The following is a 19083-nucleotide window of genomic DNA, read 5'->3' as shown; positions in this document are numbered from 1 at the left end:
CAGATAAGACCTATAACTATTTCTCCAACCCAGCATAAAGCTACTTACCGCCTTCTGTCAACAAGGAGTTCATATGTGATACATGAGACAGAGTCTGCTACATTTACCCTGTTATTTACATTACAATCAACCCCTGTGGACTGTCCCTATATAATAATATTTTAGTCTGGACCAAAGTACTGGGACAGACCTGCCTGATCACACAATCACATGCAATTACTTGAAACTTATAAACCCCAACCTTCAAGAAGAAGCTGAGCCTCCTACTACATAAAACAGGTTTATGCAACAATAGGCCAATTCCCACACTTTGTTTGCAAGTGCATGACTCAACAAGAGCGGTTTCAAAGCCTGATGAGATAGAGAAAGAGTCATAGTCACTGCTAACAGGAAGGCAGGTTTAAAGTCATTGAGAGTATTGGTTTGTCGCTTTAGTGTAGTAGCTTGTCTTTACTCATTTTCAACAGTTGAATGTTGAGCTACAACTTTACTCTAGATGGACATATTGTAATCGTATCTATAGCTACAAATTGTGGACAAAGACTGAAAGTGTATAAGCAGCAAAACAACATCTGGGCTTAGTCTTAAAGGGCGTTCACACAGGAAACAGTGTGCTTGTTGAGCGTTGGTTTGTTGCTGAATATTGGTAACCAGTGGAGTTCGTTTTGTGGTTGTCTAGGTAAAGCTCGAAGGCAGGACTGGGTCATTTTCCCCAGGGGTCACACAAGAAGCTTGCACCATTGTAGAGGATAAACTCATTCCTGGTGGATATTAACTTTAAAAATTAATTACCCACCCCTGTGCTAAGGTGTCTTTCACTGTCGTATTTCAACTAATGCTATTCTTTGATTAGACTGTTGCCTTCATGACCTGGACCCACATAAGCTTTAGAAAATAGAGAGCTGGAAATATCCTAACAGGATTGATTCTTGTATTGTGAAACTTATAGATTTTTCAAGAGTCTACAAAAACCTTTCTTCTATTGCTCTTAGGAAAAAAATGTAAATGGTTGTAAGTTTAACATTTGCTATAATTAAGTAGTCCTATCATGGACTGCAGTTGAACAAAAACTTTGTGTCTATAATAATAACTTGATGGTGTTTGCATCACACTGGGGAATAAACATGAACAAAGTATAACATCGGTACATCAAACGTGGGCAGTTTTTTGAAGAAGTGGTGTCTGTTTAACACCAAAGGGCTGTAGATCCTTTGTTCAGTCTACATTAGCTGATCAAACAGAACTGAACAAGGGTTTGTATTCCTGGACACAGTAAATGTTAATAAGTGCGTGTCGGTTTAGCTTTAGTAGTAGCATGGATTGCACTCTGGCCGCTACGACGTCAGTGTTGATAGTAGTGAAAAAAGTCCATGTGGTTGAAAAGATTTGGGATGCGGCCAAAGTGAACAGGAGAAGCCCTGTTTGACTCTGCTGACCGACCAGAATCGCTCTCTCTCTCTCTGCCTGGTCTGTCTCTGTACCTCTCTCTGCCTTTTTATCTTCCTGCTCTCTATGACAGTACTGTCCTCTCTTAGCTACAGTATTGACTGATTACTGGACCGTGCTTATGTGTGTTTTGCAGATGGCTGTGAACAGTAGCTGAGGACGTCACTGGGAGTTCTCCACCTGCGAAAATGAATGGTAAGATCACTGCGTTTTGTGTGTATAAAGGACAGTGTTAAATCTGTGTGGAGAATGAAAGAAAGAGGGGTGTGTGAATGTGGCTCTGCAGAGCTGCTGAGGCCAACATAAGGCTAGTTTTAGTGATAATTGCTGGGTTGTGTTTGGCCTACGTTTGTGTACATATTCTTGACCAGCTTCTTTATAGTTTGACACAGTTGTGCTAATTTTGAAGTCTGGTCCATATATTTTCTTTTCTTTCTTTCTTTCTTTTTTTTTTTTTTTTTTTTTTAAACCCACCAGGTTTACTGATAGCTTCAGTGACAGGATTAAAGTACCCAGATTAGTATATTTTTGGTGTTGGTGCAGGTTATATATGTTGTAGGGCTGTGCGATATGACCAAAATCTCATATCCCGATATAAGAATTCTATCGTCCCGATAACGATATAAATCACAAAAATGTAACATTTTCTGTAAATTCTGTGAATCTCGGGCAGCTCGACTTGCGGGAAGTGTTTCCAGCTGCGCGTCATGTAGCTGGAGTCGAGTGTTTTAATAGATGCATGAAACTATACATTTTTAGATATAAGTTGTAACGGCCGCTGTTTTCTTTGTGAGTATTTATTACACAGCGTGCTGCGGGGAAAAGCCTGTTCTAACGTTTGAGTCTAAGGTTTATTTTTTAACACCTGGCGGCTCTTTTTTACTTCTCTTCCGTAAATAATCTGCTCTTTCACGTGATTCAGTTTATTTTGAAAAGTCTCAACAGGATCTTGAGCTTTATTGTGAAAGGTTTATGTGGAACATAAACAAGCGGACACGCGATGGTGTTACCGTCCTTGTTGCTAACCACAAGGCATAAAAACAGGCGCTTGTCCGTCTGTAGTGTGGTTATATTAAATATAAGAGAAAGAGAGAACTTTAAGAAATTAATATAGCCACTACAGTGACCATCAAAACGATGAAAAAATATTGCGGTAAACAGTTTATTTTGCAACATCACGAAACAAACGATAGCGTCAAATGAAACGATAGACGTTTTTATATCGTCATCCGATATATATCGTTATATCGAACAGCCCTAATATGTTGGTGTTGTTGATATATCGTGGAGTAAACAGCCTTGGTGAAGAGCAGTAAAAGTGTCTTGTTTTGCACTTAACAAAGTGAAATTTGAGCTTCATTATCACTTTGTCAATACTGGTGGATTCCCAGTGTCTGACTGCTGCTGAGGCTGACGTCAGGGTACTCTTTATCTGTGTCAGTTGGTCTGTGTGTGTGCACCTGTCTTCCTGTTTCCTTTTTTTTTACGCCTGTGTAATCTTGTGAAGTGAACTGAATATCTGATAAATTAGCTGACATTAATTAGAAAAATTAAGCCTGCTACTTCTTGGGGTCTATTTGCCTGGTATTATTTAATCTCACTGGCTATGACTGAAACTTTACATTTCCTTGCCCCCCTCAGGTGGTCCAAGTGTGTGGGCAATCTCCCCAGAGGAGAGGGACAAACATGATCAGATGTTTGACTCCCTCTCCCCAACGATGGGCTACGTCACAGGTACAGACATTTAAACATGCTGTTTGTCCATGATTCACACAGTGACTGGATGCTGGTTTTCAGAGTGCTATTTTATCATGATGAAACTGGAAATTGCAAATGGCTGTGACTCAGTTGGTATCCCTAATCCCCAGCCCCTCCCCATGCTGAAGTGTCCTGGTGCAAGACATTGAATACTAGGTTCCTTCAGATGGCATGCCAGTGCCTGTGTATGGAAGTAGAAAACATTGTAAAGCGCTTTGTAGCACCAATAAAGTTGAAAAGTGCTTTATTAATGAAAACATGTGGTCCGAGGACCAGAACCGGCCTGTGAGCCATCTCAGTTTGCCCTGCAACATCCTAAAAGGAAAAAAACAGGTGGCAAGATGCATATAAATTTTGATGAAATATTTGGATGGAATTTTAGTGAGTGTCTAAACGAGGGTGGCCTGCTGGAGAAAATGTTACCCACCTGTGATTTACAGTAATAAACAGACACGTACAAATACAGACGCGACGAGGCACATGTAAATATAACCAATATAACATATGTATTAAAGTCCAGATAGTGATGTACAACCTCATACTTGTAAACTGACACTTTTTTGTTTTCTTCCCTCTCTGTCTTTTTATAGGAGACCAGGCAAAGAGGTTTTTCCTTCAGTCAGGGCTGCCTGCATCAGTGTTGGCTGATATATGGTGAGAGAAACACAGACTCACAGTGGATAAGATGCTGTGCTTGAGAAGATCTTCCTGAGAACCCATCACCGTTTCCTTGCTTATGTTTTGTGTTCTGTCTCCCAGGAGCCTGGCCGATATGAATAAAGATGGAAAGATGGACCGGCTGGAGTTTTCTGTTGCTATGAAGCTTATAAAGCTAAAACTTACGGGTACACCACTTCCCTCATCGCTTCCAATCATCATGAAGCAGCCTCCAGTGCGTGCTCCCACCATGAACAACCCCACCAACCCTGCCTATGGTACGATATTATTATTATATCGTACACTATAGCAGTGAATTTGTTAGAAAATTAACATTTTACTATTGGCAAATATGTGGAGTTTTCCTTTAATGGACATGGCCCACAAAAACGGGAAAGAACGAGCTGCTATGGCTCCTAGGTAGAAGCGAAAATATGATTTTTAAAAAAAAAAAAATGTTTAAATGAAGATCCTCCATTCAAAGATTTCGGAGCACTTAGACTAATCTAAACTGTGTCTGACTGATTGTTTCCATGCATGCATTTAGTCACTGTGATCAAAAATGGTGTATCTAATTGTGTCATAGGAATTGGCTCTATGGTGCATGGAACAAACCTTGCCATGTTGACTCCTATGGCCGTGTCACCTATGACACCAATGACGGGCCTCAGCCCAATGGTTCCTTCATCATCAGGAATGAACCCACTAATGATGTCCACTGCCCCCACGCCCCTGGTTCCAATTATGGGAAATACCACAGTACCAAATGGCACCATGGGTCTCCTCCAGCCAATTTCTTCTGGAGGTTTGAATACTGGTATGTGTAATTCTCTTATCCATTAATCAGTTAGCTGTCATTTTTGTCTTTTTCATCTTGTATCTGAGAGACTTCTAACAGGAAATCTATTAGGATATTATTAAATATGCTACACTTTAAATATTCCAGGTTATCATAGCGCTTTGTGTTATCTGATCAATGTTTATCATGCTAGTTGATCAGGTTGTCACGGCTGAAAACTAACTAAAGAAGCAAGTCCATGAAGCAGCAGAACTTTGTTCTGAAGATTTTCAAAGTTTTTCTGTTTTAAGAGAAGGTTTTGTCCAACAACTTGAACAACTTTGGTTTTGTTTATTTTTTTTAAAAGATTAGTACATTTGGAAAAAAGTGTATTAAATATTCTGTCAGCTTTTGAACATGATAAACTTGCATTAGCTAATAGTGAGCAGGATTTGTATGCAAACTTGACCTGGATTGGAGTTTGGCCCAAGCAGCTTGGTAGTGCTTAAGTTTTGGAGTCCACTTAAAACTAGATCTAGATCCACAAATTTTGCATCACGTCGATGCTCTTAAGAAAATACCTCAAACTAATCAGAAACTAGATATTGGTTGGGGGACTCGAATAATGCATGTTATGGAGGGAATGTTCATCTTTGTGTGTGATCTGTTAGACAGCTCTTGTTTGTCTTTTTGGTTATTGCTTTCTTGATGCTTATCTGCTGTTTGTTGTAGTATGAAAACTGCTGAGGAGAAATGCTGGCTGTTCTCTCATATTAAATACTGTATATTTGCTGACAATGAAGCAGTTCTGGGTATTTTAAGGGAAAACCAGGAAAATGGAATGGCTCCTGTCCTGTTTTGCAGAGTCAGGTTTCTGTCTCATCTCCATACAAATGGCCTCCCTGTCCTTGACAAGGTTACAACAGTGATCACAGTACAGGCATCTGCCATTTAAGAAAACTGTAAAGACAGAACCCTCAACTTTTCCACCAAGTGAAAAAAAGAACATCACATTTTGTAATTGTGGTTAAGTGTGTGAATAACATTTTGTGCCCTATTGTTGAAATATGATTAACGCGCATGTGTGTCTCTGCTTCAGGCCTACCTCTATCTGCGACCTCTTACGCCTCTCCGCTTGGACGCGCCTCTTCGCCTGCTGGTATAAACATGGCCCCAACACTGCTAGACCTGGGATCTGGCAGGTAAGACCTGCACATATACGTAAGCATGTCTGGGCAACCTCTGACTTGTTTACCTTGTCAGTTTCTTTTAGCCCTTTTCAACTAGTACCTGCTCATCTCGACTGGGTCTGTAGGGTTTCCATTAAGTGTTAGAACTCGGTTCTAGGTACTTTTTTAGTAACTACTCAACCAGGGTCCCAAGTGATCTGAGTCGACACGAAAAATGTGACAACAACAGCAACAGACTGCCTGCCACTGACTGCCGATTCAATGGTGTCAAAAGCGACTACTCACAAAAATCCACTCCGTGATGCATACAAATGACATTACAGGACTTCTGGCTGCATTGCTATATGTCAGAAAAATAAAATTTCAGAAATTGAGTTGAGTCAAGCTGAGTAGGTATTAATGGGAAAGGGCTATTATCTGTACAAACATAAACATTTGGTGTATTGTTTTTCAGCTCCGGTTCTTCAACCCCATCTGTGATGTCCCCCATGAATGCTGTTCCCAGTGACTGGGCTGTGCCACATGCTTCCAGACTTAAATACAGACAGCAGTTCAACAGCTTGGATAAACAGATGATTGGATACCTCACTGGTATAATGCATTTATGTGTATGCTCACTGTATAGGTTATATAAAACCAAACTATTTATGGAATTTAGGTGTGGAGACAGTCACTGATGACTTCATTTTCCTCCCTCTTTTTTTCCCCTGTATCAACCTTTAGTTAGCTTTAAGTAGTGGAGGCTATAGTAGCGGGTGTGTTCAGTCACAGTGTTTCTCAACACACACATGCACACAGTCAAGTATTTGTTTGTCCTTTTGTTCTGCAAACCTTGTAAAACCTGTTCTTATGAAAAAACAAAGATTTATTGAAATGACAATGAAGGTCAGATTTTTTCCCCCCAATTTTCTTAGTAATGCAACTTGACTGTTATTACGCAGTCTGTATGGTAACAAAATTACACAAAGGGCTTCTTTTATTCCTTCAAATTTTGTGTCCTTGTAGACCTTTGTAAAAAGCTGAGTGTTTTCATGCTGTCACAGACTGTTTACCATCATCTGCTTTTTAGAATTTTGAAACTTTGTACAATGTCACTCTAGGAAAAATTGGTTATGGTGTTGCAACTGCTTCCTGTCTTCACCACACGTTATATGTAGATTAATTCATATATCATCAGCCACTGTACTATTTCACACACACCACTCCTTTCTTCTTCCACACCCCCACACCTCTGTGCTCCACAGCTCTGACATTTGTTCCTCTTCTTACCAGGTCTGCAGGTGAAGGGTGTGATGGAAAGTACGATGCTGACAAAAATACAACTGGCCTCCATCTGGTAGGATTATGTGTGTATTTTGGTGTGTCTGAACATGTCTTTTGATTACTACAGTCAGGTTTGGCAGCCAGAAGTATGAAAGGTCATGCAGTTGTATCATTATCACAATACCGCTTTCATTATTAAGGAAGTAATTGTTTTTTGTTTTAAGAATGCTGTTCCCAGTATCTATTACTTGTTAAAATGGGTTAAAAAATCTGACAATAGATTTGCTGGTTTTTTTTCTTTGTTTTTCTTTTGTTCTACAATATTTTTTACGCAACTGAATACAGCAGGATTTATCAAATCAAATGGACATGTTTTCTACAGTTAGCTACTTAATGCTATAACTGTTAATTGTTTTTATTGAATTTGGTTGAGTTAGTTTTATATGATCATGCATCTTGTGCTTCAACACCTAGTCTGGTTATGTCAGAGCAGCAAGTCCAATAGCTGTAATATTGATGTTGTAATTGTAAATATGAGGTCCAAATATTCCTGAGTGACAATATTTATTTCCCATGAATATTATTCTGCTGAATTTAAGTATGATAAGTGTACATTATGTTCTATAAAAGTCCAACTTGCAAATTTCCTGCAGGAATTTAGCAGATGTGGATAAAGATGGCAAGCTACAAGCGGAGGAGTTTATTCTGGCAATGCACCTCGTGGATTTGGCAAAGAGTGGTCAACCACTGCCATTAACACTGCCAACTGAGCTGGTACCACCCTCACAGAGGTATGTGGACACACATGTTCTGCTTGACCAAAACCTCTCCAACATTCTCTATATATAAATGCGTGACGTAACGTTTTTTGCACAAAACCTTGTTATTATGTGAGTGATGTTGCATGCTGTATTTTCAAAGAAACTGATTGAAATCTGTATTGCAGGAGTGCCACGAATGGCCTCAGCTCTTCCCTGATTGATAACTTGGAAATTGAACCGCCACAGAAACCAAAAATGAACAGTCAGTACTACCAATAAACACAACCAACTCACACAGGCAGCAGCCTTTTTAAACTGAGGGTTCATGTGCAGCCAGCAGCTATGGATCATAAATATTTATTTTATTTTTTTGAACACTGAGAAATACTAATATAATGGGTGTAGTTTGAGTTTCCCCTCTTCTTGTAACTGCATTTCACATCTCAGCTTTAACCCTCTTTTTTTCTCTCTGTTTCCTTGGTTCACTACTATGGACTTCAAATAAGATGAGTTACAAAACTTGCAGCTCATCTGTGTGTTTCCCATGTAGTGCATAGATTTGACTACCAAAAATACAAAAGAAAATGATGCACAGATTAAAATGATTTTATCATAAATATGAGAGAAGCTGCGCATAGTAAAATGGAAACAGTCGGTCAAACTCTAGTAATAAGTCTGAGTCTTTAAAGAACAGCATCTGGAATGTGGTGCACGTATTGGTGACTTAGGCTACAAGTAGCAGCTGGAATGTTTGGACGTTGTTAAATGCTAATCCTCCAAATCTTATAAAAATCATTCACAATTTTTTTTTTTTTAAGACATGATCTCAAATAAATAATCAGTATTTAGTCACATACATGTTCACAATTCTTTTCTTAATGTTACATGAAAAGTACAGTGATCTGTCATGTCTTCCTACTTTATTTTTAGTATCATTTGAAGATAAATTCAAAGCAAACTTGGAACGAGGGAATGCAGAGTTGGAGAAAAGACGACAGGCCCTACTGGACGCTGAGAGGAGGGAGCAGGAGCGGCGTGCTCAGAAAGAGAAAGAAGAGCGAGAGAAGAGAGAGAAAGAGGCTTGGGAGGCTGAGGAGAGAAGGAGGAAAGAGGAGGAGAGGAGGCTCGAGCTCCAAAGAGAGCTGGAGAGACAGAAAGAGGAAGAACGGCAGAGGGAGATAGAGAGAAAAGAGGTGAGGTGAACGTCTCTGAATGAGTTGGTTTGTTCGCAGTGATGCGTGGTGTACTTACTTCTGTGTGTCCGTTTATTCTAGGCTGCACAGCGGGAGCTCGAGCGTCAGAGAAAAGAGGAGTGGGAGAGGAGGAGGAAAGGAGAGCTCCAGTTAAAGAAGGAACAAGAGCAGGATGAAATCACCAAACTGAAAGCTAAGAAGAGGAGCCTGGAGTTGGAGTTGGAGGCAGTGGTGAGTGCTGAAGAGACATTTCAGTCCAACATAGAGCAAAAATACTTTCTGTCTACATGTTGTGGAGGTTTTTTAAGCTATCTCATCTCTGTTCTTCTGTCTCTACCTCTTTTAGGGTGACAAGCACCGTCAGATCTCGGACCGCCTGCGTGACTTTCAGAACAAGAAAAAACTTCAGAAGACTGAGCTTGATCTTAACAATCAAAGGAAGGAGGCACGTCAGCAGGATATTAACAATCTGCAGAAACAAATTGAGGTCTGTGCTTTTTTTCTTCCCCATTTTTTTTCTGAGATCATTTCTGAGTTTCATTCAGTTCCTTGTGTATTTCTATAATATCCTAATATTATGACATTTAGTGCTGAAAGTAGCAAGGATAGTTGTTTAGTAGTTTACCTATGTATATGAGTATTGCTTTATTGAGAGGGTGTGTGTCTGTTAATCTTTTTTTGAAACTCCGCCCCCCTCCAGTGATGCTTTTTTTTTTTTCTTTTCTTTTCTTTTTTTTTTTATCCATTAGGAGTTCCAGAGAAAGTTGTCCCACTTGACTCCGGAGCAGAAAAGACTGACTGAAAAGCTGAAAAATATGTCTCTGAATAACCTGCCTGGTTAGTAGTGAAAAATTAACATGCCAAGCTTTGGACCATCAATCATAAAAAAATGGAAAATAAAATGAAAAGAATACCTCTTATATGGCAAATTGACTCATTTTAATTATCACGGTTTTCATTATACCTGTTGTAATTATAATTACTTAATACATGCAACCAGAAGAAGTAAATGCAAACAATTTATGGATTGTTGTCTGATAGATGTACCACCAGTTACCGCAGTGACTGTATTTTATCTGCTTGTAGCATCGACAGTGTCCACCCTAAAAGTGAGCATGACGGAGAAAAAAGGGACGTGTATGAAACTGCGAGAACAGCTTGAAGTTCTGGAGAAAGAGACGGCTGCCAAACTAGCAGAAATGGACCAGTATAACAAAGACATGCAGGTAGGAATCTGTCACTACTTCAGTCTGCTTTTTGGCCAGATGCGTGTGGAGCAGCAGCAACACAGTAAATACAGGTAGAAGGTGCTGTGTTCTCGTCTTGTGGCTAATAAACTAAGCAAGCCTTAGTTTATTTTACAGCTAGTAGGTACAGTTTGTGTTCTTTGCATGTGTGTGGTACCGAGTTATGTTGGATTTAAACGGACTAAACACTGCAGGTGTGAAAACAGCCTTAGAATACTCTCATGAGAAAATGTTGAATGCTTGTTTTTGCAGTCGTTGAGGTTCATGGCAGCCGTGTCAGGGAACAATAGTTAATGTCTTCTTGCAGTTCTTCTGGAATGTGTAGGATGGTTTCCATCCTTGATCAGTTAAGGGCCAGAATCTCAAGCTCTGTGGATTATATTATTTTTTTGCACTTATTCTCAGCAGTGCAAAATCGTAGAACTGTAAAGCTTTGATAAAAAGGGGCTGCTAGTTTGGATCGACTTCCTTGAAACATATTTATTTAAATTTTTAAGGAGACTGTTTTCCTAATATAAATTTAAAAGCAGTGATTTATCAAATTGAATATTAGACTGTGTCCTTTACAGCTGATCACTAATATTGCTTCCTGGCCCTTGAGGCCTTTTTTGTCTTTCTCATTCCCTGCCATACTTCCTACTTTGGCATCTGATACGACATCTTAAACTTTGATTCCTCTTTTTCCTCGTCTTCTGGACATTTCTGCTCTTCCCTACACTGGATCCTTTCCTCTCTTCCCATTCGCCCATTTCATTCCCCTTTTCAGTGTGTGGGTGCTGAGGAGTCAATACTCCAGGCTCTCCTCTCTCTGCTGGCCTGCCTCCGTAACCTCTTCTACCTACTAAAGGTTTTTGCTTTAGGTCTCATTATTGTTCTTGCCTTGTTGTATCTTGTGTTTTGGTCCCCTAATTTATCTCTTTCTTTTCTACTTTTTCATAATATTTAGTCAGGTGTTGGATGCTGTTTGTTTATAGGCCTTAGACTGTGCCCATGTCCGTCTTGCATCCTTTAATTCAGCCATTTATCTTTCAGACTGCTAGTAATTATGTGAACTATCTTTGTTTACACCAGGAACTGAGAGAGAGCCAAAGAAATCAGCAGGCTGCACTGGAGAAACTGCGCAGCATAAAAGAAGACAAACAGCGTGAACTCATGCGAAAGAAGGAGCAAGAAGAGGAGATGAGGAGGAAGGAAGAAGAGAGGAAACGACAAGAGGAGGAAAGGAGGCGCAGGGAGGAAGAGGAAGAAGCTCAGAGGTACACTTTGAATTTACATTTGTGTGTTATAAATATTAGTCATCAGTTATACAGCAGATGCCATATGCTCTTTTTCCAACCAACACAAAACGTATTAAGATGTTATTGAATACTGGATATAATTTGTTATTCAGTCAAGTTTGATGATGTTGTTTACTTAAAAAAATAACCTTTTTTGTCATGATCAAAAAGATAAAGAGACCAATAGAAAAAAATGTAACAACTCCATATACTGATAATTCACACAATTCCGAGATGAAAATAATGTCATCAGTTCAAAAAACAAAACCCCAAAATAGGCAGGATCCATATCGAACAATTTACGCTGAGATTGACACTTTAGTACAGCGGTCCCCAACCTTTTTTGCGCCACGGACCGGTTTATGCCTGACAATATTTTCACGGACCGGCCTTTAAGGTGTCGCGGATAAATACAACAAAATAAAACTAGTACCGGTACCAAAAAAAGAAGATTTATTCATAACACACATGAAAAGACCCAGGAAAACCGAGTTAATGATAAAAACGATAACAAAATAATGCTGAAAACCGATAAAAACCCTGAAAACCATACATTTCACACCCGAGCCCCAACTCTCGCGGCCCGGTACCGGTCCGAGGCCCGGGAGTTGGGGACCGCTGCTTTAGTAGATCCAAAACTTTTAGCCTAGAAAAGGTTCCCGTGCCATGGCCAGCGTCTTCTGTTTGTCCTCAGACGTTTTTTGCAATTATGTTCTTCAAACCAGTTGAAATAGCTTTGGATTAATTTTTGAGATATTTTTCCTACATGGCCTCTTCTCAAAACATTTAAATCTTTCTGCCTTTTCTTCAGTTATCTTTATATCAGTTTAACTTAGTAATAGTTAAATACATAATGACCAGTTAATAGTGCGTTAATTTGAGGTGTGTATGCCTTATAAACTCAACTTTCCAGTCCTCTGATCAAATTCTTCTGGGCTGGGGTGGAAGGTGTGGTGCACCCTGATATATTGGTTGTTTTGAATATTTTCTCACATCATCACAAATAACTTTTTCATTTTAATGTTCAGACTTTTAAAGCTTGTTTTTTTTTCTCATTTACAGGCGTATTAGGATGGAAAGGGAGCGTCAGAGAAAGCTTCAGGAAGAGAGGGAGGCCAAACAGAGGGAAGAGGAGGAGAGACAGAGACAGGCTCTCATCCAGGCTGCCAAGGAGCAGGCAGAACGAGAGCTCAGAGCAAGGGAGGAGGCAGAGCGGAGAAAACGAGAGGAAGAGGAGAGAAGGAAAAGAGAAGAAGAAGAGCGCCAGCGCCAAGCAGAGAGGCGGAGGCAGGAGGAGGAGAGGCGAAAGCTGGAGGAGGAGAAGAGGAAGCTAGAAGAAGAGAGGAGAAAACTGGAGGAGGAGAGGAGGCAAGAGGAGAAGAGAAGGAGAGAAGAGGAGGAACGACGCAGAAGGGAGGAGGAGGAGAGGAAGAGGTTAGAGGAGGAGCGGAAAAGGTTAGAAGAGGTGCGAAGGGAAGAGGAGCGCCGAAGGGAGAGAGAGGAGGAGGAGAGGAGAAGACAGAGGGCTGCTGAAGCAGCTTTCCGAGACGCAGAGGAAAGGCGAAAGCAGGAGGAGGAGGAGAAGAGGAAGCGGGAAGAAGAGAGGAGAAGGCTTCATCAGCAGCAAGAGGAGGAGAGGAAGAGGCGTGAGGAGGAGAGAAAAAGGGCAGAAGAGGAGAGGAAGAGAAAGGAGGAGGAAGAAAAGAGGAGGAAAGCTGAAGAGGAGAGAAAGCGGAAGGAGGAGGCGTCTCGTCAGCAGAAGCAGCAGCAGCAACCACCTAAAACAGGAGGGAAGATTGATATTCAAGCTCTGCTGAGAGGGCTGGAGGAGCGGAAAGGTGTGAGGGACAGTTGCATGTTTTGAAACCTTTATCAGCTTCTGTTGTCTTTGTTTTATAGATCACTTCACTTTATGATGTCTGATTTGGTGCTACAGGCGGGCAGCCGAGGGCCAAGCAGCACAGGAAGTCAGCATCGCTCACATCCTTCAAAGCAGTCTACCCATTTACTGCACGAAACAACGAAGAGCTCAGCCTGGAAACAGATGACATCATCGAGGTAGGAATAAAATCAGGGGTTCACTCTTTTCTTTTCTTTTTTTTTCTTTCTTTTTTTTTTTCTTGTTGTTGTTGTTTTTTTGACCCTCAGCTTTTAACTTTCCTGTCTCAAACCTTCTCTCCTCTGCTCAGGTTGATGAGACGACAGAGCGAGAGGAAGGCTGGCTGTATGGCAGCAAGCAGGGGACGATGGGCTGGTTCCCAGAGAGCTACGTCGAGAGAGTGGGCCCATCGAATACAGCTGATAGCACTGCTCCTGCTCCTCCTGCTAAACTACCGCTGCAGTCACAGCTTAGTAATGCTCTTAAGGCTGCCAAAGTGTCCGGGACAAAATCCGCCTTCACACCAACACATTCTCCAAACCCTGCAACTTCTGAGAGTCAGGAACAGGTGAGGGCTTCACACAGCACTTACTGCTCCTTACAACTGTATAATTATTATGTGGATAGGTTCAACCTCTCTGTGCTGTTATCTTTTCATCAGCGGGTGGTGGGTACCCTGTTAGCCCAGGCGCTCTGTTCCTGGACAGCAAAGACAGATAGTCATCTGAACTTTAATAAGGACGATGTGATTCAGGTATTGGAGCAGCAGGAGAACTGGTGGCTGGGAAAACTGAACGACGAACAGGGCTGGTTCCCCAAAACATATGTGAAACCTATTGGAGAAGATGAGGGTTCAAAGTAAGTACTTGCTTATGTGTGGATCTTTACTTTTTCTAAGACATCAGCAGCTTTTTCCTTCTTGGATTTGGATTCAAAATCTCAACAGTCTTTTATAGCCTTGGAAATGGAAACGCTTACTGTTATTTTAGTTTCTGATAATACTAACAAACCTCATTGAGAATGATTTTTTTTTTTTCCCTTTCCTTTTAGGAGACACTTTCTTCCTGAAACTTTACTGTAATGAAATACGCAGCTTAAAGAGTAATTCAGGCTGCAAAAATGTTAATATTTGGTTTATTATGGTTTACTCTTTAAAAATGACTCTTATTACTATATCACTCTTATTACCATCACTATATATATGTATAAAAGGGGAAAACACATCTCTTCTTGTTTAACATTAATCATTTTAGCATTTTAACTTTTAGTTTTGAAGCAGATTTAATCTGAACTTCAGCCTTCATGACAATCTGAGGTTGTACACTTTGTATAATTTAGACCTCTTTTAGACCACTAATAAGCAGAAAATTCCTGTGTGGATGAACATTATTCACTACTGACACACGGCTGAATTCAAGTCTTAGTGATCATGTGAAAAATACAGTTTTTCACCTTTCACGTTCAATCAAATGTAAACATAAGGAGATATGTTTTCAAGGGTTGGCCAGCCTGATTTAGTCAGTCTGTTGTATGGTGGGAACGTTGGCTTTGTGTACTTATGTAAAATCAGTAAAACAGAAAAACATACTTCATTGTCTTTTGTTTAATTAATTAATCTCCATTAATTTGCATAAACTCTGTAATCCTGTGTGCCTTCCATATGTAAACTTTGGTGCCATTATCTCAAACTAAATCAGTCAAGTCAAGCCGCATGATAACATGACCAGTCACCTACATTCACAGGTGCAGCAGGATATGCACTTTGATTCCAGCTGGTATTGTAGGAAACTGAGCCTGAAGTTTAAGCTCTTGATTTACTAGTCAGTCAAGTGCAGGTTCATCTGTGTTTGTGACATTTGGCTGGTGACCAAAACAATGAGACAGCAGGTTTACGAAGGCCTGAGCAGATTCCCCAATGACTAGAAAGGTTTGCATTTCTTTAGTTAAACTTTGCGTGTGGCGTCATAAGTTTTGGGAGATGCATGGGTGGATTGCCAGACTACTATGCATGTATGTATTGTAATATTGTCTCTGTCTTTACAGTGTGAAGAGCTCCTCTGCTGATGCTCCTGATGGGGATAGCCTGCAGCTTGAAGGTAAAGTAAAAAGTCTTGTGAAATGTAAACTGCGCTTCCTGATATTGAATACAACTAAGAGTCCAAACTGTATGCAGTCTGTTTGACAGTCTGTTTGAGGAAGTCACTTGGATAAGCAAAGAAACATTTCTCCCACTGAAAACTCAACGTCCAGATGAACAGAATCAACTTTTTGGGATCATATTTTAACATTTTATAAAGATTAAATGATTGAACAGCCTAAACTACACAATTTTTCCCTCCTTGATGTCGATTTGTTTAGCTTTTCACATTTATTTAGATAATATATGCTTCATTCAAAATTCAACATTACTGTTCATCTGCTATCATTCAGGATTTGTTGACTCTTTTAATTGGACTATGATGGAGGTTAGTTTATCGATGTAAACAACACGTGGGCCTATAGCTGTATTGTTGTGTTTTAGTCTTTTTGATTCTTTTTCTTTTCCAGAATTTGTGGCCTTGTACACCTACGAGTCTCCACAGTCCGGTGATCTGACATTCAAAGAGGGAGATGTGATCCTGGTGAGCAAGAGAGATGGAGAGTGGTGGAACGGCTCGATAGGAAACCGCACGGGCGTCTTCCCCAGCAACTACGTCAAACCTAAAGAGACAGATGTAAGAACACTCAACATAACACACACGGGGCATGAACTGGTCTGCTGCAATAAATAATTTGGGAAGGTCTTATTTAAGACTTCAGTTTGTGACAATTTCATAATAGATTGCATTATAACATAAAGGGTTATAAAAGAACACATACTAAAATATAAACCCATCTTTTATTTTCAGACATCGAGCACATCTGGAAAGAAAAAGCAAGGTAACGTTCTAAATTTCAAACATGTTTTGTTGAAGTCCTGATTGTACATTTTTCTGAAATAAGTTGTTTGTGTTTTATGTCCACAGAGGTCGCTCAGGTTACTAGACCTCACGCTTCTACTGGTCCTGAGCAGCTGAATCTGGAAAATGGCCAGCTCATCCTCATCCTCAGCAAGGATGTCTCAGGCTGGTGGCTTGGTGAACTGCAGGTCAGCGTTTAGGGGTTTTTAAAGTTATAGTCTTTTTTTTTTTTTTTTTTAACTAGGCTACCACAAGCCCAAAACAGATTCATCCTTGCTGACACAAAGGCACAAAGACAACTCGAATGTCTATAAGCACGAACAACGGTGAGAAGCCCATTAACCACAGGTCCTCACAGACTGAGTGGATTGGTCACCGTATAACAAGCACACTCATTTATAAAATTCCTCATTATTTAGCTTATAGATATTTCACACACACATATTCCACTATGAGTACATATTTCCAACATATAAGAAGTGTTTCAGTCACTCATCTTCCTCTTTCAGGCCTTGCACTCAACAAAGTCATTGACAGCACTCATCTCCAAAGTTGTGGCTGTACTCATTCTGCCTACGTTTCTCCTTCCTCCTTAGAGAACCACTTTTATCTTTTTCTTTGCTAAACATAATTTATTATACTGCTGGACAACAAACACACAATGATCACACAAGCTGTTGCACTGTTGACTTCAACAGGTTCCTGCACATTTTCCACATTCCTGCACATTAGAATTCCCAGCATGCCCATCTGCCTTGTTCAAAGATACTTGGTATCTGTGATACTGGGCCTATTTACTTGGTTCAAATCAGTACCAAGTTTTGCAGTATTGTACACAACTAGTCGCTGGATGTTGTGTTAGTAAAATGAACTGTGCAGCAAATCACATTATTTGTCAGATAATTTAACCAAAAGCTTCTAAAAGGTACCAGCAGTGAAAAGCAGACTGAGAGGTCTGTTTTATTGACTCTGACTAGCAGAGGTGTTTTTTTCTTTGGGAGAAAAATGAAATGATTATTTGCTCGGACATAAACATTCCTTTTGTTTTGGCATAACACTCAAGCAATCATGAACTTTGGAAAAAAAATTGTGAGTCTGATTAAAACCTCACTGAAAGCCAGTGACTGTTTGTATTTTCTGACTCCAGGCTCGTGGTAAAAAGCGTCAGAAGGGCTGGTTCCCTGCTACTCATGTTAAAGTACTGGAATCCAGCAGTGGCAAGTCCACACCAGCACCTCAACCAGGTAACGCAGACACACACAGACACCACTTTAAGTCACTGGGGGAGGACAAAAGTCAAAGCAGCATGCATTTTACAGCATTAATAAAATACCAGCGTGGACTAGGCAAAAATAATAACCTCACTGTCCTCTTCATATTCAGTCTGCCAGGTGATCGCCATATATGATTACACAGCCGCCAATGGGGAAGAGATGAGCTTCTCTAAAGGGCAACTGATCAACGTTTTAGACAAGAGTAACCCTGACTGGTGGAAAGGAGAATCCAACGGGGTTACTGGATTGTTCCCCACCAATTATGTTCAGATGACCACGGCGGACGTTGACCCCAGTCAGCAGTGTATGTAAATCTCTCTTCCATGTTGCTTCAAACCTGTATGACTAACTATTCTTAAGTGTTTGTTCATTTACCCGTACCTGCCTATCTGCGACCCTTGATAGTTTATTATCAGCTCGTCTGTCACACTTTTCTTCACACTGACCGTCTTCCCCCCCCTCCCAATCTGTATTTCTCCCTCTCTCTTGTTCTTCGTTTGTTTCTCTTTTTAGGGTGGTAGAAAGACTCTTCCTCCTCCACCTCTTCTCCCTCTTCACCTCCCGACTTCAGAGAGACCCACTATCACACTCTGCTCTGACGGGCTGAAGTGATTGGACACTTATCTTCTAACTTCTCCCATTAAGCAAATTTCATTTTGTTCACTATATTTAAGACAACCTCAAGCAGCAGGTGAAAAATTAAAAATGAGGGGGGCTTGAGTAAATTAACTTGGGAGTGAAGCTAGTTTTTCATGACTCTTTGTGGTGATTCTGTGACTTTTTGATTCCTTCGGTTTTGTTTTGTTTTTTTTTATTGTAAAAGTTGACGCTGAGTGATAGTGGGTTTCTCTGTGGCTTCTTCTTCCTTCGGTAGACACATTTCCTCCCTCATTCAGCCCAAACCTGTCTCTGTCATATGTTTCTCTTTTCCGTTATTGGCTCTCCAGTTTCTGGAGTTCTGCTCACACAAACCTAACTGTTCCTCAGAGATGTGTCTTTAATCAGACATGATGGTAAAGTGTTACTGCAGCTGCCTTAACTCTTGTTTCATACTAAAGATTGAGATCATGATAAACCTCAAAAATGTGAATAATTTTGAGGAGGATTGAAAAGGTCCGACTGCTGTCCTTCCAGTGAAATGTTATAAAGTCTGACCTGCTGTCTTAATGAAAGTGATTCAAAAAGGGAACAAAGAATCCAGTATGAGCATATCTGCATCAAACTTAGACTACAGCAGCAAACGTTTCTAGGACTTGCCTCACCGAGGTGCATTAGATGGTGCAAACTGCAAAGCTGATGGTGGGTGTCATGTTTCTACCTCCTGCATGCTTTTTACAGGCAGTTCACTCACTTAAATCACACCAAATATGGACTCATCTGAAGAAAAATATTTCCTGGAGTGTGCCATATGTGAGAAAGGA

General features: G+C 40.4%; 1 protein-coding gene across 2 annotated transcripts in view; it reads left to right on the top strand.

The window, feature by feature from the left end:
- itsn2b (intersectin 2b) overlaps positions 1-19083 on the top strand; it is a 35073-nt gene that overhangs the window by 6777 nt on the left and 9213 nt on the right. The window contains exons 2-27 of one of the 2 annotated variants that reach the window (XM_026171056.1): positions 1583-1641; positions 3088-3180; positions 3795-3858; positions 3964-4139; positions 4448-4678; positions 5739-5841; positions 6284-6420; positions 7102-7165; positions 7746-7883; positions 8039-8115; positions 8784-9046; positions 9128-9277; positions 9393-9533; positions 9796-9883; positions 10133-10272; positions 11365-11549; positions 12633-13408; positions 13507-13628; positions 13760-14017; positions 14204-14307; positions 15493-15545; positions 15997-16163; positions 16338-16368; positions 16455-16576; positions 17536-17632; positions 17772-17966. In XM_026171056.1, the coding sequence (XP_026026841.1) occupies positions 1635-1641; positions 3088-3180; positions 3795-3858; positions 3964-4139; positions 4448-4678; positions 5739-5841; positions 6284-6420; positions 7102-7165; positions 7746-7883; positions 8039-8115; positions 8784-9046; positions 9128-9277; positions 9393-9533; positions 9796-9883; positions 10133-10272; positions 11365-11549; positions 12633-13408; positions 13507-13628; positions 13760-14017; positions 14204-14307; positions 15493-15545; positions 15997-16163; positions 16338-16368; positions 16455-16576; positions 17536-17632; positions 17772-17966 (3982 nt within the window). In that variant the 5' untranslated portion in view covers positions 1583-1634. Of the gene's footprint in view, positions 1-1582; positions 1642-3087; positions 3181-3794; positions 3859-3963; positions 4140-4447; positions 4679-5738; positions 5842-6283; positions 6421-7101; positions 7166-7745; positions 7884-8038; positions 8116-8783; positions 9047-9127; positions 9278-9392; positions 9534-9795; positions 9884-10132; positions 10273-11364; positions 11550-12632; positions 13409-13506; positions 13629-13759; positions 14018-14110; positions 14308-15492; positions 15546-15996; positions 16164-16337; positions 16369-16454; positions 16577-17535; positions 17633-17771; positions 17967-19083 lie in introns of both variants that reach the window. The other variant, XM_026171048.1, reaches the window with a different exon arrangement.

The sequence above is a fragment of the Astatotilapia calliptera genome, chromosome 1, assembly GCF_900246225.1.
Source record: "Astatotilapia calliptera chromosome 1, fAstCal1.2, whole genome shotgun sequence".
NCBI classification, from domain to species: domain Eukaryota; kingdom Metazoa; phylum Chordata; class Actinopteri; order Cichliformes; family Cichlidae; genus Astatotilapia; species Astatotilapia calliptera.
The sequence above is the reverse complement of the archived record's forward strand: the minus strand, read 5'-3'. Positions and strand labels throughout refer to the sequence as shown.